At 36.3% G+C, this 23,152-nt stretch overlaps 1 protein-coding gene across 1 annotated transcript in view; it reads right to left on the bottom strand.

The window, feature by feature from the left end:
- The window catches only part of RYR2 (ryanodine receptor 2), a gene marked incomplete at both ends in the record, with an annotated part of 428,112 nt that overhangs the window by 209,259 nt on the left and 195,701 nt on the right, over positions 1-23,152 (bottom strand). The window contains 6 exons of the mRNA XM_081998040.1: positions 2,989-3,084; positions 9,181-9,316; positions 10,033-10,216; positions 13,340-13,461; positions 15,503-15,667; positions 20,950-21,106. Of these exons, the coding sequence (XP_081854166.1) occupies positions 2,989-3,084; positions 9,181-9,316; positions 10,033-10,216; positions 13,340-13,461; positions 15,503-15,667; positions 20,950-21,106 (860 nt within the window). The remainder of the gene's footprint in view (positions 1-2,988; positions 3,085-9,180; positions 9,317-10,032; positions 10,217-13,339; positions 13,462-15,502; positions 15,668-20,949; positions 21,107-23,152) is intronic.

The raw sequence follows: 23,152 nt of genomic DNA, 5'->3' as shown, positions 1-23,152 counted from the left end.
GCAGAGAACAGAAGAGGGGAGGGAGGGGAAATCATAAGTATTAACAGTAATGACAAAGCAAAGCACACATGAACTACAGAGAGATGAAAAAACAGACAATAAAAATGTAAAACACAGCAATCACTACCCACTGAATACTGTTCAAATCTGTTGCTCTTCCTGCAGTGGATTCAAAATACCTTCCATGTGCTATTAATAAATAGCTCTTGAAATCCACACCAATACCTACACTTACTGTGAAAATATAAACATGAACCAGAAACAGAAGATCAAATAATGTCAGACAACAAATGTCAGTTACAGTAGCTAGTAAAAAAAGAAACAAATCTCTATCTGGCATTACAGTAAAACTATTACTACATTTAATACAAGATTTTCTATTAGATTTGTTGAACTACAATTTTGAGCATCACAAATATTTATACTGCAATGTACTTATAGTCAAATTACAAAGAAAAAGTATAAATTTGAAATATATTAACATTAACATTCATTAAAAAAAAGAAACAAACTTTTGAAATTGAAATTGCCTGTGGCAACACAAGAATTACAAAATTGTCTTTAGCTTCTTGGTTGCAAACTATTCTTCTCCCCACAGGACTATTATTTTACCCATTATTGACTTAAATCATAGAATTTTCTCAATTTCTGTAGTAGAAGAAAAATTCCAAATACATTTCTTATGATAATTTAGTGGTTTCTCCTAGTATTTCAACTTAACATTTTTATAATGACAAAAAAATATGCTTCTAGATTATATTAATGACCTATATAAAAAGTTAAAATGTCTCAAACCAAAATTGCTTTTGCTATGTTTTTTATTCCATATGTTAACATTACTAAGCATTACATGTATAACTTCTCCCATTTGTATTATTTATATTTCTACATTTCCCTCTTTACTTTTAGTTACAGGGAGGCATAATTTGCAAGGTAAAATCCTTATCAGGTATAAGAACTTAATTAAGACTTTGAGCTCCTACTTCTTGTTTAACTTTTCTGTCTAGTGCACGTGAGAAATAACATTTTTCTTATTTCAGCTATTTCATAATTTCTTTATTCTCATGGCCTATGAATCATTTAGTTGGCAAATCAGACATTAAAAGATCTCACCATGTCATATCCATGTTTTTGGCTACTGTGGTAACCTGTAGAACTCCAAGAAGGTATAGGTAAGAACTCCAATACGTAAGAATAAAATTTAGAACACTGGCCTTACATTATTCATGGGGTTTTGTTCGTGAAGGAACAGGGTGCAGTGACATTTCTTACCAACAGTATTATTTTGCTTTCTGATCTTTATGTAATCATCATCATGAAAACCATGCTTGAAAAGGGTCAAAAAAGAGTCCAGAACAAATCACTGTATTTGTATCTCATTTCTTAGCTTCTGGGTCCTTTGATTACTTCTACTGTTTAGATGCCTAGATGACATCATTTTGGCACATTTTCATGTTGAAAAAAAAACCAGTAACTATATCTTCATGTAAGAAAAAAACGTTTATATTTATATCAGTAAAATCAGGCAAGAGACTCAAGTATCAGCCATGAAATCAACACTATTAATTGCAGAAATATAGCCCTAGTATCTCTTCAGTAACTTTGAGATACACTTAGCAGAGATTCTTTAATGCAATGAAATATTTCTACCATCTGTTTACCAAATCAAACAAAAGTGGCATGTACAAACACATAATTTTAAAGAAAATGGGGCAGGATTGTTAAAAAGACTCCACAAAATAATTATTCTAATTAGAATTGAAGAACTTTTTTTTTTAAATAAGCACATTCCAAATGTGGTAATACAGACAAGCACCTTTAAGGTCCTGTTATAGACTACAATCATGTTAACAACTACATTTAAGACAGTAAAGAAGTAGAGAGTAGCAAGCTGGCAGTACCAACAGGAATCATATATCACTGAGAGAAATTTTTAAGATATTATTTACATTCATCTAATGCACAGTGTTCAACGCTACTTATTTCTTTTTCTGCTCAAAAAGTATATTTAAGTAGTCCAAAGCGTGGCAGGTTTAGTTGCAATATTTTTTTTTAAAAAATCCATTGGAAACTTTGTAAAAATGCAATGTATTTGGTTGGCAGAGTAGGGGAGGTTTATGGAAAACTGATTGCTTCTAAGGAAATAGAAGCCAGGATCATCAGTTCAGTGAGACGTACAGTACAGCTCAGCATACCTTCATTTACTTTCACTTTGAACAACACAGAGACTAACTGCATCTTGTAGACACTAGAAGGTTAACATAGTGGTTCAGGATGAAGATAAGATATTAGATAATGGCAAAGAAAATACATAAGCTAGCTTAAAGAATTTGTGTCTAAAGTGAGACAGAATTCCCAGATTCTCAAATTATAAATGTGTTTCAGGCATGCTCTTTTTTTGGTAGCTTCAAAGAGAAGTTCAGACTTCTGAGAGAGGTAATTAAAAAGGGAGTGTGTATTTATTATGGAGGTAACTCTGTTATATGAAAACGTATAGGTATTTTCTGAATACCCATCTATTACACATACTCAAGTAGAATACATTAACTTCCCTGCATTACCACTACAGTCTTTCAAGATAAGACAAATTATATCCTTTCCATATGCTTATTATTACATTTAGTTTGATGCAAATCCTGAAACACATGCAGACTTCCAAAGAGAAGGGAAGGGAGGGTACAAGAACTAGGGAGAAAGCAACTTAATACAACTGAAACTGTACAACAACTCTTTCACTGAATGTTTTGTTTGCCTGAATTAAAAGAGAGCATTATAACCAACTGACCACCGAAAAGGGAAGACTGACAGATCTTAAGGTAGAACTGCAACTGAAATCAAAAAGTAAATATGTTACAAATATAAAGCTCACTCTATTAATATAATTTACAGTCTCATACTTCATGAACTTCATCATAATTAGGTTGAATAAATATGTCGCCAATTTTAAAGAATGAAGAACTGGTCAAATAAGGAAGTTAAAAAGCATACCAGAAGAGGCTTCCAGTCTTTCTAACCTGCTGATCAACCAGTCAAGAGATCCAGAAAATTGAGCACAGTTTTTACGGTTCCCTCGAATCAGAGCCGCTATTGGAATAAGAGAAGGGGAAAAAAAAAAAAAAAAAGAAATCACAATTATATTTCAATTAAAATAATCCCTGTCTTGTCTTTCTAGGAAGAATCCAGTAAGATAGATTCTTAATCTTTAATTATTGATGTTCTTAATTTAAATTTAAATGTCATGTGTGATGGTTAGATTTAAGCATAAAAATTACTCTTGGTATCAAATTGGCCTTTAAGGTATTTGAATTATTTTGGCTTTACAATCGTCTCAGTAATCCCTGCAAAATGCACTACATCAAGTAGCAAGTATTGACACATATACAGAAGTCAGATGCTGCTGTAGAAACAAATTGCTGTAAAACAGTCTTCTTGTAATGAGAGGAAACGTTGAAAGAGACGAATGTGAAGCCAACAACATAGGTGACAAATATAAATTAATTTCTAATATCACAATACCTTTGTTCAAGAATAATAGGAACTAAAACGAGATAGATGTCCAGGAACTGTTTGTCATACTTTTGACAGGGCTGTAGACAGCAAGTAACTGGCTTGAAACTGTTTCACCCTCATGCTTTAAGCTGAAGACTGAAGTAGACTGAATACAGGTATAACTGATGAGAAATCTCATGGAACACTGTAGGCACCCACAAGACTGCCCTGTCCTGGAACACGTACGTGCGTTTGCATGTATGTGCGTACACACAAGCTCTCAGAGAAGCATCTGTTCTAGTCCGAGAGAAGAGTGAGGCACTAACATTTCTGTTCGGTGCGTGGAACAGTGCAAACCGCTTTTCTTAAGATTGTTTTCCAATTCTGCCAACAAATTATTTCAGCCTGAAACTTCTCTGGTTGTTTTCAGCAGCAGAAACTGTTGGTCCTGTTAAGAGGCAATGGCTTTCCTAAAATGTTTTATTGCTGCAGAACTTCACTATATTGTATTGCAACTGTGGTTTTATGCTGCTTCATTTATAAAAGGTTAAAGTTACAGACTTGTGACAAATATGATATGAAACTGTATCTGCAAAGGAGAAAAGCAATCTTGGAGTTAGTTGCGAACAAGTCACTGCACTGCGAGTCCTGTATCATGAGGAAAGAAATCACAATCCAATTGCTTCATAGCCAAAAAACAAAACCAAAACCCAACCCCTAACAAGTAAAACAAACAAACAAACAAAACCCCTTCCTTTTGCTGTATTACATGATTTTAAAAATCTACACCTTGAAATCTCACATAGTTAATTAATCATGACCATAATTGTTTGAAAATACTTGGGAATCGTAAGAGGAGGGGCATCTTGTTAAAAGACACAGATTAGAACTAAGGAACACTTGTTTCGGTAAGTGACTTCTTAAATTTATTATAGACAAGTCACATAATCTCACTGTGCTTCAGGTGCAAACATAAAACGAAGGGAGTAACAGTTCTTCTAAGTAACGTAAGTTCTCTAAGTAACATTGCTTAATATGACATCAATAAATTTAACTTCATTAACAGTAGTAAGACAGAGGGTTTCATAAATGCAGCTCAGCAGTAGTTTGTGCAAGGTTAGTGTTCAGTGGTTATGAGGCACACAGCCACTTAACATTGAAAACAAAAAAATAATATCCAACAGTTGCTGCTTTTACTGCCCGCTATTCTGAACAGGACTAGCCTCCAGTTTTAAAGAAATAAAAAACAAAAAACAGGAGGTGGTCAGTCAGATATTAAAGTCACATCATTACATACACTCCTGCGCATTCTTTGCTCATACAAAAGGATCAAATACAAGTTCAGAGTGATTGTATGTATTTGTAATAGAGGAAGAACAGATGCTTTAGTAGATATATGGCAATCATTTCAAATGGAAAGGACGTAGATTTAGTCTGAATATAAGTAAGAATTTTTTTTACGATGAGGGTGGTTGGACTAGATGATCTTTAAATGTCCGTTGTGACCCAAACCATTCTATGATTCTATGATTCATATAATATTTATATGCGATAGTATCCAGTCTCAACTCAAAGTTGTAAATGCCTCCATTCTCGTCACAGTGAAATATGTGACAATGTCAGTGACAAAAGCCATGAATTCCGGCATCACAGTTTACTTTTATTTATGTGCTCAAAAACAAAGTACTGTTTGCTGAAGCAAGACTGAGCAAGCAATATCAATTTGTCATCCATGCAATTACCGTACAGCTCCAGCATTACTCAGAATAGAGCATCATACAAATTCATTATAGCCAGATCAAAGTCCAGCTTCTCAAGCATTAGCTGCCAGAAGATAATGCAGTTAGGGAAGTAACATAAGGGGACAGAAGGGGAGCGGAGACTGGGAAGTCAACAAAAGCTTGTGCACTGTTCTTCTCACTACAAGTCCATGGAAATGATACTTGGTACAGGACAAGTAGACTCTTTCAGAAGGAATTTTCTGGCTTTGTTAACTGGGAATTTCAGACTTAGTGAAATGATTCATCAATCAAGCCACCAATTCCTGCAGTCTGAGTTGTGCTTAATGTAAGAAGAGGTAAAACAAAATAGACTGTTACAAAAACTTCCAACACTCCCCTACACCTATGAATAACCCAACCATAGACTTACATATACCCCATCATCTACACTCTAAAAGTTCAGCATTTGATTTCATGGACATTAACTCTCTGGATCTAGTCTAGATACTTTTAAATGTTTATAATTCCTGCCATAACTTCTTTAATTGATTCTTAATAAATCAAATTATTTCATGTATACTAATGGTAGTAATCACCTTGGGGGGGTGGGGTGGAAACAACACTAAAGGAGACTCACTTTACTTAGTGGGCATATATGAGCTGGAAGATAGATTAAAATGTAAAACTTTTATCAATGTTCCTTCTAGATGATCTTTTAATGTCAGGGTTGGACAAGCAGACATCCCCGAAAACCACATTACATAATGTCACATTTTCAAGCATTCATACAGTCATTAGGGTGAGTAAAGAGAGAAGAGAGAAGCAGAGGGAGGGAAAACATAACAGTAGTACTGGTGTGATCATAAGCTCATGCTAAAGTTTTATTATCACTTTTCAATGTGAAAGCTTAGTTTCATTCATCTTTTCCAAATTTTAACTGTTACAGATAAAATTTGCTATCCTTTCTGCCTGCCAATGTTTGAGCTACCTTCATAAAATTCAGACTAAACAACCTGGTTGCTTGCAAGTGTGAAGATAGCCAAAGCTATATGAGGTTGCTTTGTTTTGCTGAAATATAGTGAAAACAGCAAGAAACATTTCCTTCATTTCCTATAACAGCCCATAGAGTTCTGAAGGAAAACAGACACTGGCAAAAATAAGTGAAGAATGGAGCTGTACCATGCAAACAAACATAAGAAAGGCCTATACTACTTTGAAAAACAAGACGGGAGAAAAAAAGAGGGGGAAAAAAAAAAAAAAGAGTGAAAGGATCTGCACTCTCCGCTCAAGCACCTACAATATAACTCATGTTGCCAGGTCCTAAAATTTCTCAATCATCAAATACCATAAGTCTACCAGCAAAAACTCCCACCTACCTCTGAAACAGTTCTTCATCTAGAATCACAATACAAAGGACAACAGTGTACCATTGTGACAAATTACTCTTAGCTGAAATCAGAGCAGTCAGATGTATCTGAAGTTTCACTCTTGCTTTTGATCCACGTGCTGCCTCACTCATCACTATGCTGCAAGTTACACCTTTCTCCAGTTCTGTATAGAGGGTGTGTTTAGCTTAAGACTATAAAAACCATGGAAATCAAAACAAAAAACATTAAAATTACCTTATAATGTTGATAAAATCTACCAATCTAATGTTAGGAAATGCCACTTTTGGTCACCCTTACAACCAAATCATTGCGTACGCATCATGCTACAATCCTCAACTACATACAGGTGGTAAATCTCAACAACTCCTCAAGCAGAATCCCAGCCAAAGGAACCACCTTCTGCCCTAATGGCCTGTGGTTAGGTGACAGCAGCCACTTCTCAGCTAGCTCCTTCTTTGCTCCAAGAGATCATGGGAGAGGGCTTCTGGCCGTGTCAATGGTATTTACTGTACCAACTTCTATTTCCTCTGACAGAAAAGGTAGTGGTCCAGACAGAAGCACCTCATTGGTTTTATCAAGGGCTCTGCAACATATCCTGGATATCCTTTTCTTCCCCCCAAGATTATTTTCTTCTTCAGGAGTACAAGATGATGAACCTACTTCAGCTACGGAAAAGCTTTGTAACAGTACTTTATACAGAACTCCTGCCTCAGTTGCCTCACTTTGCTGTTGCACAGCAAGGAGAGTTTATGTGAAGTGAGGCATGCCATTATGAATTTGGAGGAATCTAAGTTTTCAGTACGCCTGTACACATGAAATACTGCTGAATATTCTGAAGAAAGGTCAGATCCCACAGCTCTTAATTTATGAACTAGCATTGGTTGAGTCCTTTTACCTAAATTTCTCTCTGTATCTGTTCCTCTGAGTGAATGGGACATAATACCTTCTATTTTCCTTATTACAGACATTTCCCACAGAACACTTTATTCAGATTACTAATTATAAATGGCACAAAAAAACTTGAAGGTAACAGCTTTGTTTTCCAAACATGAATTAAAAGGCTCACAATAAATAAGGTTCAATGCCATGCCACACACTGAGTAGCAGAGAGAAAACTAAGTGTTTTAAGTACCAATAACAAATGAGCACTAAATAAGGAATGGGCCCTATAGAAAAACTAGTATGTGATTATGTTTCACAATGCATACCCACAAAGGAGCCAATTAATAATACACACAACCACCTTCATCTGGGCACTTCCTAACCACTTGACTCGCTTAATTCTACAAACTCAAAGTTCAGTTGTGGAGTTTTTAATGGAGTTGGTGTGTAACATAACATTACTTGTATGTTCAATAGAAAAATTTCAACACAAAATTTTTCAGGGGTGAGATTTAGTATAAATGCTACATAAAATGCTGTATGTTTTACTGGAAAGTGAGATACAATCTTGCAAGAGGACTTTGTCCTATCTCAAGCTTTTGCCAAAACATGTGCAAGTCTAAAGGCAGGCAGGCCCTCACATTAGAGGGGGTGTGTTACAGAGAGAAAGCGGCATGGGCATAAGTATGCAGCCTGCGCAAAGGACTGCTTAATGGCAAGGACACATTACTGTCCTCAGTCACTTAAGGTCAACGTTAATATTACTTAGGCTTACTTATGACACGGAGAAAACCTGATGACAGAAGAGCAAGGAACTGACAAAATGATCTCTTAGGCAGTAAAATTTCCCTTTGTAGACAATTAACAACTCAGGAGGAATGAATATGCAGGCAGTTATAGTAGTGGATTAATAACCCTATATAATGAGGCATAGTAGAACATAAATAACAGATGCAATTCAAATTGGTGAGCAAACAAATCGGGCGATTAAATGCTACCACTTAAATAGAAATTTGACCAGGACACCAGCTAACACCTGGATTCTTGCGGAAGGTATTATGAGATTTTCAATGACTGCAAGTGGACAAGACCTTCATGATATACTGCATCTAAAAGAGCGTACCTTTCCGTGGTGCACTGTATCCTAGTATACTGCTGGAGTCACCGGCCATTACTGACTTAGAAAGGGGTCTTGGTTATCTTGCCTTATCTACGTAATCTACCTTATCTAGGTAATCTACCTAGGTTACCTTATCTAGGTAATCTTGCCTTAGATTTATGCTGCAGTTCTGCAGCCAGATGTGTGAAAAATTGTAGACTTCTACAACACTAACCACAATGTCATGGCTCCTTAACACAGGAATGACATATTCACGTATATTTTGATCACACGTTTTTGGGCAGTATATAAGATACATCAGCAATATGATAGGAAAAAGCAACCAATCATTTAATTGAAGTTAGAAACATGTTATATACAATAATAAATATTATTAGAAAAGTAATATTATTTGAATGTTTTCAGTGTATTTTATTCTTAAGCACTTGCAAGGACCTGGAAATGTAAAAATCTTGTTTAATTTGTTTCCTAAATTTCCGCGCCGTGAAAATTCTTCTATACTAAAACAGGTACATGTTTCTTTTCATCTGAGGATTATTTTGAGCGAAAAAAAATCCAAGTAACCCATAATATGTCTTACCTAGTAATTCATACAAAGAATTCAGAATAGATTTCCATGCTTCTCCAGCTTCTTTCCCAGCTATGTCTGCAAAGTGAGCTGCACTGCTGTACACATTCAAGCGATCAATACATTCAAGAACAAGGTTGATCATACCCTAAAAATGGAAAGGCTCAGATTGTCAGAGCAAAAAAAAATATTGTTTAGGTGCAAACACCTAGGATTTTCAGAAATCTAAGAAAACAAAATACGAAAGGCAGACTGTGCAAAACACAAGAATATATATACATGGAGTCAGACAAGTGGAGTCAAACAAGCAATCCCTACAGAAAAGTTTTCCTTGACTGTGATAATAAAAATTTACGATTTAGGATACTCAAAATAAAACAAAAAGTAAACAACATTCCAGACATAATTTAGGGAAGTTTCTATTTTGGAAAGTGTTTAGGCATCTAAGTAAGTACAGACAACAGTCACTATTAGAGAAATAACAGACAATATTGAACAAAATATTTAAAGCATGCTTATCAAACCAAAACATCCATTTGAATCAAGAGATTAAACTATAACAGAATAAACTAATTCACACAAGAGGAGTAAATTATGGTTAGAATTCAGGGAACAAGGTCATATTAACATCTAATTTCTTAAAAAAGGAAAAGGAAGTAAGGCCTTAAAAATATTTCTTTAAATGTATAGGAAAATCAACAGATCTAAAGAGATTATGAATGTAGCAAATAGTTTGACTCTTACAGGACAAAAAAAACCAACCCTGCAGACATACTCCAGATTAGACACCAATGCTACAGACACTGTGAAAGAATACTTGCAGACAGCGTGGTGGAAAATCAGGAGTAAAACTGAGTGAAGTACCTCTTCCTGGAAGAGATTCTGGCGATTCTTCAGTGCTCGGAGCCTGTTTTGTTTGTCTTCATGCTCCAAATGCTCATCGGGGGGGTGAAAGTAGCCAATCAAGTCCTGAAGGCTCAGACTGACTGACTCGATAGGCAAATCGACAGTGGAAGACTTTGCTTTCTTGCTGAGAGCATCAAGGCCCCTACAAGAAGATGCAAAGTCTCCTGAATCCTGGAAATTCATTTATTTTATCGTTTAAACTCTTCATTGGTTTAAAAGCAAAGTTTCTTCAGATGCCAAAGCTTAATTCATTTTCTGACAGCTATGTAACTTCTCAAATAGAAGTTATGTCTGCCCCATTCTCCATTTAATGATCCACCCCTCCCTTCCCAATTATAAACTGGAAGTGTCAAAAATGTTCTTTCTCTTAAATTCTCTTGAAATCTAGAGAACACATGTTAATATTCTACCTACGCATTTAGCAGTATCAGAGGCAGTCCGAAAGATGAAGAGACGTTCTTGTAAACATGTTCAAAGCATCATGAGACTGGAATGGACAGAAGTCAAAGAACCAGTCCCAAGGTGCTGAAGAAGGCCCAGCTAGTCCACACAGGCTCTCAAGCATGTCTCTACCCTGTTCTTAAGCCATCTTCAGTGCTGGAAGATGCAGCTCTTCCACACACTCTGTCCCAGCACTTCATTAGCCTTTTTGTTTCCCTTATATATAAGACAAGCTTGGCCTTGCTGTAGTCTATGACCATCATCTCCTAAAAGTGGGATGCAGACCGTTCTCATCCATGCTGCACCTGCCTCTTGCTTAGCTGAATCCCCAACAAACCCCATAATCAAATTTTTCATCAGCGCTGTGCTTTCCCAACTCCTGATACACCTTCCTCCTCAACTTACACCTTGTCTTTCTTGAAACGTGGCTGGTGCAGCGAGACCTCACCATCACCAGGCAGGAATTGGAAGGTGAGGGCTTTCCCTCGCACCTCCCTGGCTCCCCTTGGGAAGGCGGTGGTGGGCATGGGCTGGGCAGGGGGGCTGCCACAGCTGGGGGCTGCCACAGCTGGTGGCTGCAGGAGGCCTGCCACAACCTTCATGAAGGAGCTGGAGGGGCCATGAGGGGCATGAGGAGAAAGCAGGGGGACTGAGGGCCTGCAAACACAGTGCCCACTCTCATAGAGGAGGGAAAGGTCCGGAGGATCCTAAAACTCTGCAGGAGCCAGCCCAGGCCCTGAAGCGCTGGGAGAGGAGCACCCTGGTGGCACGCAGCGGGTGAGAGCAGGAAGAGGGAGCTTATCTGACACTTAGGATTTCTCTTTTGATTCGCTCTCAGTTCTGCCATTGTAAAACGGTTTTTTTGCTAGCATATTTTTGAGTAAAACCCAGCTATGTAGCAAAGAGCTCCTTTTTGTTTTCACCGATGCTCTATTTATGCTGACCTAAAGAGCACCGAGCTTCAGCTGGCAGAGGAGCCCGCCATGTCCACACGGGCACCCTCCCAGCCCCACACGCTCATCACCCTCTTTTCTTTCGTTAGAGGCACCAAAGGTCCACAGCAACCTGACTGCAGCCAACTTCACCCATCTTCTCTCTGGAGCTGCACAGCACCCTGCTCTCTCCCAGGGTTCCTCTCCAGGCCACAATATGAAACAGAAGCCCCATTTTATACTCTGCTTTTTGCTGGATTAAGACAACGCTGCTAAGTATTAGGGGTGGGGGGGTGGGGGGGTATTGTTTGGTTGGTTGTTTGGGGTTTTGTTGGATTTTCTTTATGTTCGTTTGTTGGTTGTGGGGTTTTTTTGGTTTTTGTTGTTTTGTTAGTTTTTTGGGGTTTTTTAACTGGCACATCACTCTATTTTCATCTCAAATGGTGAACTACACCTGGAAAATGTCTAAATTTAGGAAACATTATGAATTCAGTAAAGTATTTGCTGCTGAAGACCAAAAATCTATTAGAATAAACAATGCAATGTTTCAAAAAGTTAGCTACAAAAGTTATCTTTAAAACTTAACTTTTACTGTGAGCACTTTATCTGAAGTGCAATTTTTCTACTGACTTTGTGGGAAAGAACTGAGACACACGCTTCCGAGAAAAATTTTTATCCTCTCCAATTCAGCTTTTTCTTTTTGGAGAACATCCTGCCAAAACTAAATTGTTAAACACTACCTTGGACTCCCTATGCACTTTGCAAAAACCTCAGCTGTAATTTAGCAGTACCTTGATTTGTGAAACCTTATCATTAAATTGCCTTTCTCTGTCCTTATCTTTTATGGCATTCTTAGAAGCTTCTAAGAAAATGTGTTATTTACGAAGTGACTTAGGGCTTGCATTTCTTTTATATTTTAAATGTTATACAGTAGGCAATTCTCCTGACAGACATTTTTCTCTGTTGTTATTTAAGTACCTGGGTACATGTTTTTCCAACAAATTCACATGTCTATGTCTTCAGCTGTGCACTGATTTAGGACATGGTTGTTTTAGGTCATCATCTCCCACGTTGTCTTCTCTTGTGAAAAATTAGTTCCTATGAAATTCTTATCATTCCATATAGTCTTATTGAATATCATCCTTTTTCTAATGCCAGGTACACTGGAGAGAGGGGCCTTTCATCAACTGATGAAGTCAAAACGCAAATTCTCAAATGTTTGTATCAATGTTATTTAGGAGGACATTTGGAGTAGGAAGATAAATGCAAATTGCATAAATCTGGCAGTATTTTCAAATGGCTAAAATACTATAAAATAAAACATTTTATGTTGCAAAATACTAAAGAAAAAGTTACCATTAAAAGGGAACAAATAAGGAAAGTGTAATGGGAAGGTAGAAAGGTGTAATTTCATACTTTTAAGAAAAACGTTTTCTTGAGAGTATGAACTTCAGTATATTTGTGTATTGTACAAGTTTGTAGTTATACAAGTGTCTCATTCTTCCAGGATTTTGAAGGAAGAGCACTTTTAAAAACCATACTTAGAAAAGAAGGAGCTAAATGGCGCACTGCATGACTTACATCAAATTTTGGCAAGGAAAAAAATCTTTCTTTTATGGTTTGTTTGCATTTTCAGTATGTTTATGTATTCCAATCAAGGTTGAACAATAAAGTATTATTAGAAGATACAAAAAAGAAACTGATTAATACCTCTCAAGGTACACCTCTGCTGGTAACACAAAGAATTGGCATAAAGTCTGGTTTGAGAAGTATTCATCTTTTTTTTCTGAGGGCTAAATTAATTCACTGTTGTGTTAACGACCACTTTGAATAAAGTAAAAGAGTTAAAAAAGAAACAGAAAAGGGATGAAAAGGTAATTTTAAAAGCACACCTTATAAATCTGTTGAAAAGGAAGACTGTACTACGGATGACACGTGCTGTACGGGATTCTTCATTCTGAGATCTGGACAAGGTTAAACCATCATCCATGTGACCTTCATGGTGCATTATTGCCTGCAATACAAAAATAAATAGTAGTCACTGCAAAATGAAACATTATTCACAAATAAGAAGTATGAAAACCCAAATAATCAGGCAGGATAGGAAATTATGAAGTCACATAAAAAAAACCAATTTAACTAAAAACAGATGATCCCATCCCAGGTTTTACTTCGAGTCCAAGGACACACTTGTACTGAGCCAGCAGGTTCAGTATCATAATAATCTCAAAGCCACAGCTTCTGTAAACAACACACTCTGTTAAAAAAAATAATTAAAAATCAAAAGTCCAAGGGTTTTTGTTTGTTGTTTGGTTTTGTCAACCTTAAAAATAGTTCCCTTACACAGACCTAAGTATAGACAAGGTTAAAACAGCAAAACAGGCATTCTTTACTGGTCCTGGATTCCGAGGATGTTACTGGCCTTCTTTTCTGACTATGCCTTGAGTCAGTACTGATAACTTACAGTTTTTCATGTTTAGTTATCATGCCTCTGAAGGTATTCAATCCAATCTACATAACTATTTTAAACTATTTTAATAACTTTGTTTTTCAGGCGCACACACACAAACTATTTATATTACTTACATTACTAAATTATTCAGTAGTGTAGCTTATTTTGAATTATTTTAGAATTAAATATTACAATTATTATAAATAATAATTATATTAATATTATAATCATTAAAATTTTACATTTATATAAACACTGTTTCCTAAATATGTATTATTTTATATAAAATAATTATAGAATGTATGTGTACATACATAGACATCTATGATACAAACAAATTTTTTATATATAGATAAAATTGGAAGGCATGACTTTCCAAGTACACCAGATGTTAGTCTAGCTTTGTAGTTCTGACTGTTTTACAACAGTCATAGAAAATACTACAGTGTGGATAAACATCACATGTTTTATTTTATTTTTTAAAAGAAGGCTAAAACATTTTGTCCTTGCTGAGAAATAATTTCCTGCAAAGTTCAGTTTTGGGCCTCTCACTACAAGAAGGACATTGAGCTGCTCAAGCGTGTCCAGAGAAGGGCAACGAAGCTGGTGAGGGGTCTGGAGCACAAGTCTTATGAGGAGCGGCTGAGGGAACTGGGGTTGTTTAGTCTGGAGAAGAGGAGGCTGAGGGGAGACCTTATCGCTCTCTACAACTACCTGAAAGGGGGTTGTGGTGAGGTGGGTGTTGGTCTCTCCTCCCAAGTGACTAGCAATAGAACAAGAGGAAATGGCCTCAGGTTGCACCAGGGGAGGTTTAGACTAGGCATCAGGAAAAATGTCTTTACTGAGACAGTGGTCAAGCATTGGAACAGGCTGCGCTGGGAGGTGGTGGAGTCACCATCACTGGAAGTGTTCAAAAAACGTGTAGATGTGGCACTTTTTGGGACATGGTTTAGTGGACATGGTGGTGTTGGGTTGATGGTTGGACTTGATCTTAAAGGTCTTTTCCAACCTTAATGATTCTGTGGTTCTGTGTGATTCTGTTACACATTTACAATAAACACTAGAACAAATGTAGCTTCTGGAAGATGTGCTAAGTTGTAAAAGAATCGTTTTCCTATTTTATTATGCTGAACTAGCATTCTGCTTGGCCATGGTTATTCTTTAAAAGAAGAAATCCCTCAGATCTCAAGACTTTAAATTTCCAGCCCAAAAGGGGAGAGACTCACAATGTGGAAAGAAAAGACTTCGAACTAAAAGTCTCCACAATTCAAACTACAGCACATCGCAGAAAGGAATTTTAGCATAATCTACAGGATATTACTAATATTTTAGTTTGACATCGAGTATATCCTGAGTTATCAATGTTTGTGGGTTAATGTCTATAGGCTAACACGCACTTTGGCTTTCAGTTTAAGAATTCAGTACATCACAAAACTTTTTAATATATTTCTAAAAAAAACCAAACCCTTTCACAATGAAGCAAAGTCATGCTTAAAATATTTGAAACCCAGAAATTAGCTATCTCCTGCAGTTCCCTTAGTTTTCCCACCCCTGCCCTATCAGCCTGTGACTGAATAAAATGCATTGTTATTTACAGTCTTACCTTCCGCTGCACAGAACCCATTCTTACAGACTTTGCATCGGCAGACTGGTATGTGAGCCATAAACCTGTATCTACATGTTGTATGAAGCATATTGAATCCCCATATTTTATTTCAGGTGCTCCCATTCCATCCACCTCTTTCCTTGTCCCTACGTCCAATTTTTCCTGAAAAAGAAGACAAAGAAAAATGTATACAAGTACAATAACCAGCATGTTAATATTTGCATAAAATCTTGAATACTAGGCAATCGTCCAGAACAGGACCTAAAAAAATATTTGAGATCCTTCTTTAATGAAACAATTAAAAACTGGCAAAAGTGTAACTTCTAGTTAAATATTTAGAGAAAAGATGGGGAGAGAGAGACCCCATCCACTTAAAAATCTAGCTTATTACTCTAGGAAAGGCGGGTGTATTCATTTCACCTGCCTAGCAAAGAACTAGGATCGTAATTGACTGTACATGTCATTATCGAAACATAAAAGCTTACAAAAGAAGACCAAATACATTGAATCCCCTAGCTGAACCAGATATTACCCTCCAGAAGCTTTTTCTTGGGGATTTTATTTTTTTTTTTTTACCCCCAGCCTTGAAATGATGAGCACCTCCCTACAATTTCTTTCCAACTGTCAGAGAGATGGCATTTAACATGTCACTACCTGTTACTGCCCAACAATGGGCTCAGTATTTCCCCAGAAAAGAAACCCATTTCCATGTCTTGGTGACTGGCCTGTTGACATGCTGTAAAAGAAGAATGGTGTGACCATGCATCAGTCCAGCTGGTGTCCTGCACAGACAGCAGTCATTTCAGGGCAGGAAATTTAGTATCCCAAACAATACTACAGTTTGTAATTGTAATTCGAGGTGTTCCCCAATACCTAGCTCTCTTAAGAGCCACCTCCTTCCCAACAGACATCAGTTTATAAAACGAACAGCCTATGCACCCTGGTTTGTGGCACATCATCCACTTAATCTCTCCAAAAGTATATGGTTCAAATGACCGATATACCTCTTGTCTGCCTGCGCTAGTTGTTCGATCCAAACGTAAGTATGAAAAAAACATGTTACAAAGGATCAGTATATATCTTGTTAACTGCAGGAAGGATGTTAACGTAGTTACGTCCAAAACTTCTCAGGGGAATTTGATCTTCTTCGCTGCAAGTTCTTGAAGCTTTCACCACTAGCTCCATTTTGGGCAAAGATCTCTTCCACTGAGAGTAACCAAAACCACTTTGACTCACTAGTTCTGATTCATGTGATCAAGTTATTGATATAGAAACTATTCATCATTCTTCTGGGAGGAGAAGATCATACCACAACTGTTGTAGTTGAAGCTGAGACTACTATAATACCGCAGTTGCTGTTTTGCTCTCCCATTCTCAACTTCAACAGCGCAGGCAGGTACACCAGTGCAGTAACTCCCTGTATTCTGTTTCTGTATTTGCTCACACATGCCCAGATAGAAAGCTGCTTAATTTTCACGAATGTTTGAGAAATCATCTGTGCAAATTGCAGGCCTATTTTAAGCTGTACATTCAGGGTGCAAGATGACCCCCTTCACAAAAGACAGCTTCAACCTTCTCTGCTTCTCCTGATCAGCAGTAGAGGACAAGCTACTTCCTTCAGTTCCTCACAAATAATGAGACAAAAACTTTTAAATGTTCTTTCCTACTACAACCAGGCAAGATGAGGAGAATTATTACACCACACACATGTGCCTTGACAATTTGGGGAGACAGCTTCACAGTAAAACGTAATGAAGATCAGGTTTTGAAAGGAACAGAAAACAATCTCTAATTTATTAAAGGATTTAAAAATGCATGTCTTAAGTAAAGGGAGGTGTCATGTAACTAGATTTTCACCCTACAATTATGAATGCATTTTGAAGCACTTAAAAAAAAAGATAATTAATATACTCAGGTAAAATTCATATTATTACATTTCATAACCTTAAGCTTTAGAGATAATCTATTAATCAATACAGATTATTAAACTGTTTCTGGATACAGATGTCCTTAAGCGATGAAATTCTTATTAAAATCTTGTCCACTGATACATGATAATAACTGATTTATGAATACATCTGATGCCAATTACTGAGTTATTGTGTGCTTCTATTTCATTATTCATTCATTATTTTGTTGATATAATTTCTCTAAATGTTGTATTTAGTTCTTGTATTCAAAAGCTAGCACAAATAACCTGAATGTAATAACAGCTGGAAATTGAAAAGCTATTATAACAGGACATTGCACACAAATGACGATACAGGAAAAAATAAATTAGGTCCTGCTATCATATGAAGAAATGACAGCCTGATTTCAAGCTCTAGTCTTTTGAATTCTCTTCATAACTAGAAGATAATGTGAACCCGTGTGGACATACTGCGCTTCTACATTGTAAGATTTTCTTTTTTTCCAAGTCTTCATCCTCGCAACCAACTGAAGATATGAATATATGGATTCACAAATTTTCTCATAAAGCACTGTCAATAACAAGAGGGATTATTAATTTAAAATATTATTCCATATTTTATTTGAGATCTACTGACTATAAGAGAAATTGAAGGGGTTTGATACTGCAATCTTCATTCCAATTAGAGTTAACATTAAATTTACTTAGCATAAAAATTGCAGTGCCAACAATTTGCCAAACAAGACCTGTCCTCACCTACGTAAGTACACTGACTACTCTGCATGTAAGTTTAGAGGCCAGACTGAAGTGATACTACAAGAGAGAAAAAAAGAATTTTCTGAATTTCTGATGCTCTAAGTCTAATATAATCCTCATTTAATGATAATTATTAGGGTACCAGAGCATAAAGCCCAATTCCCAGAAAAAAAAAAAAAAATGAAGAGACTGTTAGCTTTTCAGACTATGCATGTCTTCTGAGTGCTGTTTGGCTTGTGATGTTTTTAAGCTTTCACATTTCTTTATTTTGCTGAGATATTTAAAGAATTCTAACACATAAGAAGATTCTGACAAAATTTTTCAACTTCTGTACCAGAAATTTGTGGTTGTGGTTGGGGGGGGCGCGGAAAGAAAGTACATTTGCATATATGTGTATGTGTGTTATTTTGAGCATCTGAGAAAAGTATTCTGGTTCATATAAGACATCTTATAAAAAACTTCAGCTTTCTGGTTCTCTTCAGCTTATTTTTTTAAATGCAGTACTGGCAAGCTAATGTGTTTATAATTATGAGCAAAGCCCTTGCAAATAATAAGGTTAAAAACAACAATAAATGTTGAGCATTTATATTTGCATCTGAATTCAGATTTACAGGGGATGTATTTTCAATATTTTCTCTGCAAACATGAAAGCTGCTTTTCCTTTGAAAGTTGAAATTATTATCTACTCACACACCTTAAGGAACTGAGTCTTTGATAAGGGTATTCTTTCCCTATATCTGGCTTTGCCTATTTAGAGCTAACTCATCTATAGCACAAGTGGGATCTTCAAAATTCTTCCTACTTTTCAGGTAGTGGAAGGAAGAATTACGACTGTGACAAAAAAGGACTGAAATTGCTGTAAGAAAGATCTAGCTACCTGACATACTCCCACTATTAATGCTCTGTATTCAATAGAGAAGATTAGGGACTGCCACAATATGCAGGAATAATTACTCTGGGCTAACTACATGCAACAACAGAAGTGAAAGGTTGGTGTCCATACATGCTCAGAGAAAGAGAGACCCCTAAAACTGCTTACCTTCTCTAGAGAAGCCTTTCTAGGACTGCCTTAGTTTTGAAATATTAACATTCTTTTCCGGAGAGGGAAAGCACCTAAAAATTGTTAATGCCTGTATCATAATAAAGTGAAACATGACACTCCTTTAAGAAGTCCTAAGCAGGAGACTGGATTAATCCTCAGTGATGAAGAGCAAACCATATACTCCTCCCCCATGGCATCTCCATAATTCCTTCCAAATAAGTCTTCATTTAAAATGAACGTTGATATCCACAAAATTAACATAAAATATCATCTTCTGAACTTCCAATTTCTTTGAAAATGCGTATTTAAATATCAGTAAGACTGTATCTGTCACGTGCTGATTAGCATATAGATCCCTCTTAAAATACTCTCATGTTACTTCAATAATTGACTACCATAACATATTTCTACATGCCTCAAAGCCTTTTTATCTCTGCTCTGCTCAGCATAGAATAGCTTTGGACACTTAACAGCAACTGAATCAAAAAATGTTAACTTTTTATTTTGAACATGGTAGAACAAAACGACTTCAATATATAAAGCTTCAAAATACTTCCAAATAAAACTTCCAAAAACAGGTTTGCAAAAAACAAGTGAAGAAACTCCAAATACAACATTGTTTCATCTCCAAAACACAGGTGCATATGCTACTTAGAAAATAGAGATGAACTACCTTCTCCGTATCAACAAAAGACACTCTCTGTATTGTTAACAATTCTTGCCTTCAAGTATTTTTTTGACTAAATAATCCCCGTTACAGTACAGTGCAGTATACTGTTCCACTCTTTCTGGAGTAACTCCAACTGAAGACTTCATCTTGAGAATCTGTGACTGAATCATTTTATCTGTCTTGCTTCAAAGGAGAGTAACTGTTGAGCTCCACAGAAACTACAACAGAAACTCCCCAATAAAGTTGCACCGTATTGTCCTACAATATTTAGGTATTTCTACAGCTTTTCTAACTAATTTAAAAAGAACACATTGTCTGGGTCTCAAAACAATCACCTGAACTAAAGTCTTTGTTATCAGAGTTATTACCTGCTTTCAGGTATATATTAGTTTCTTGTCTTCCCAAGGAGACAAAGAATTAAAAATATATAAAGTAATTGCTACAGAGAAGTTATGAAATAATTCTGCTTAAGATAAATTTTTTAAAAACACAACATTATTATTATTGGAAGCTTTTCAGCAACACCATGCTGCAGGTGAAAAGTATGAGAAATCAAAAGATGTTAAAGAATTTATCATAGTATCATTCTAATCTGTTTACCCACTATACAGTATACTGTTCTGAAGCTGAAATTCTTATTGAAAGTGTCAAATGAAAATTCAAACTATGGTAACTTTAAATTACAGTAAAGTATCTGATGAAAGAAATCCTGATTTTCCAATTTAATTTAAATAACCCACAATGCTACAATTTTTTTCTATGTAAGCCAAAAGATACAAGCAGTGAAGTACCAGTGAAGTGCATCAGAAAAACAAATAAGAAAGAAGGAAACTATTCAAAAGTGGGCAAGCAGTAAAATAAATCAAAACAACACACAAAGAGCTGGGCAGCATTACCCAATGAAAGCATAATAAAAGACATTTTCTAGATATTAATTATACTGAATTGTTTTTTTAATCAGTGAAAGGGTTGAAGGCTCTGATAATTCATGCAGTAGAAAATATCTGAATCTTACTAAAGAGATTGGTATTACTGCTAGTTGCACTAATGCTGCACTGATTCCATACCTTGGAAGACCGAAAACAGAATGCTGTAGATTTTACATCCGCTTTCTCTTTGTCTGTAAGAAGAAGACTCTTGTCATCCAGGAGACTTAAATATTTTCCTGTCGTTATATGTCTGAGTCTGAACGGCTGTCCCCATCTAATGTGGCTGCCGCTCCACCTAAGACAGTGCAAAGGAAACGTTCAGGTTTTTTTTTAAAACAAAACATAGAGTTTAACTACTGGCAAAAGTATTTTAAAGTACATTATAGTGCCAACTAGTTGGTAAAAGGCTGAAATCTAAATGTTGAATTATCAATGAGAAAAGGGCTACTTTGTGGTTATCTCCTATAAAAGCATTCTAATAAATAACCTTAACCTCTTCCTTTGCGCAGGCTGCCCTGGGTCAGACCAAATTCCTCTTGAGAGGAGATACACACCACCTACAGAAAAGGAGGCTTCTGCTGCACACAAGAGCTTAGATCTGCCAGTTCCCCTCCAACTTTTCATCTACCAGCAGCCAGGTTTGTTCACTCTTCCAGAGCACTCTCCGTTCAGCAGTCAGCACAATTCAGGCACACTGAATAGTGTGCAAAAACATAAAATAGCAAAATAAATTAATTAAAATCCTCATAAATTTTAAAAATTATTAAGCAAAGATTGGCCCAGATTATTCATATTCTATAGGAGGAAATGAAGGAAGAAAGGCAAAGATTTTCTATCTAAGCTCCCCAAGAACTCTTCTTGCCTTAAATTGAAAAGTCAGCTCTTCTGTTCTTCCTGATTAACTCCTGAAGACAACCTTGTGTAGGGGTTACTAAGGAGAATGCATTTCACAGAGCCTTTTCATAAGGCTTCCTGAATATTCCTTAGATTAGACAATTGCCACAGCTAGGATGTTTTCCTGGATCTTCACAAAACTTTCTTCAGTCTTATATCTTCAAAAATGTACACTTCAGATGTATGTGCACACTGCTTTTCGGAAAGGAAATCACGTATTTGTGTTTGCAAAATGCCCATCATAATGGAGTTATGACATACTACCGATGTTCTGATGTTCCACAAATACTAGTAACTCTCTGTGTTTACTGTGGCTTAAAATAGCTTAAAATTATCAACAAATGTTCACATAATATCAATGAAATATACAAACACATCCTTATGAACTTAAACTGATTATAAACTTACTCCCAGATCAGAATTTTGTATTACTGAATCTTCTCGCTTGCATTTAAAGTAATTCCAGGTGCAGCATTTAAAAAACAAAGTTTTTATGCATTTCTTTTGTATTATTCATGTACTAGCGTGAAAATCCCTTAAGCAAGCAGCTACACAGGTTTGTCATTTTTGTTTTCCTTAACACGTACCTGTAGCAGATTAAAGCACTTACCTAGTCAATACAAATATCCATTTGCTTAAGCATGTCTTCATAAGAGTTGGCTCTATTGTATGCAAAGTATATAAAAACTTCTATTTTTCAAGTACAGGAGTTCATAAAATGCAAGAGCAATACCTGGCTTCTGTTTTGTAACAGCCTTTACTACACTTTACTAATTAAACTTATTTTTAGTTATTGGTTTTAAAGAGGCCAAAAGAATGAAGAGGTTTTCCCTTAAACTATTTTCTTTTGTAAACTAAATAGTCTCTTCTGTTTAAGTTGAGGGGAGAGTACTTTGGGGAAGAAGAAAATATGGAAGCTTTATATCTTAGAAATGCATTTATTTTTTTCTGCCTTCTGACACAGCAAAGTCAGTATACTCCACAAAAGCACATCTAAGTATCAGTGTTCTAGCACAACTTGTGCTTCTCAGTTAAGTGAAATGTCAGGTCATAAATCTCAGCTATTTTGTTGCGGGGTCTGGTAAAACACATGAGCTAGCCTTTCATATTGTGGGCCATGCTGGGGAGCTGCCTTTTCTCTAGTTTGATTCAATTTTCTCTTGGACCCAAGAGCTATGGACCATAAGAAAAAGAAAATAATAAATGTAGTGCAATTGAGCCATGCCCCTAGTTTATGCCTGCAGGATAGGAAAAAGGACAGTTCAATGTGCATTTACAACAAAAACCTTTTGACCAGAAAGTATCTCGTGAAGCCATTTCTGACTAGTAAAAATTCCTTCCTGCAATGTGAGGTTATGATCCCTGTCACCTTTTGCGAAAGAAAGCAACGCTGAGCAATAGCATCTGGCATCCCATAGCAGTGCATCCCAAGAGACAGTCTGCACAT

Source organism: Phaethon aethereus, assembly GCF_964289735.1.
Source record: "Phaethon aethereus genome assembly, chromosome: 3".
NCBI lineage: Eukaryota > Metazoa > Chordata > Aves > Phaethontiformes > Phaethontidae > Phaethon > Phaethon aethereus.
The sequence above is the reverse complement of the archived record's forward strand: the minus strand, read 5'-3'. Positions and strand labels throughout refer to the sequence as shown.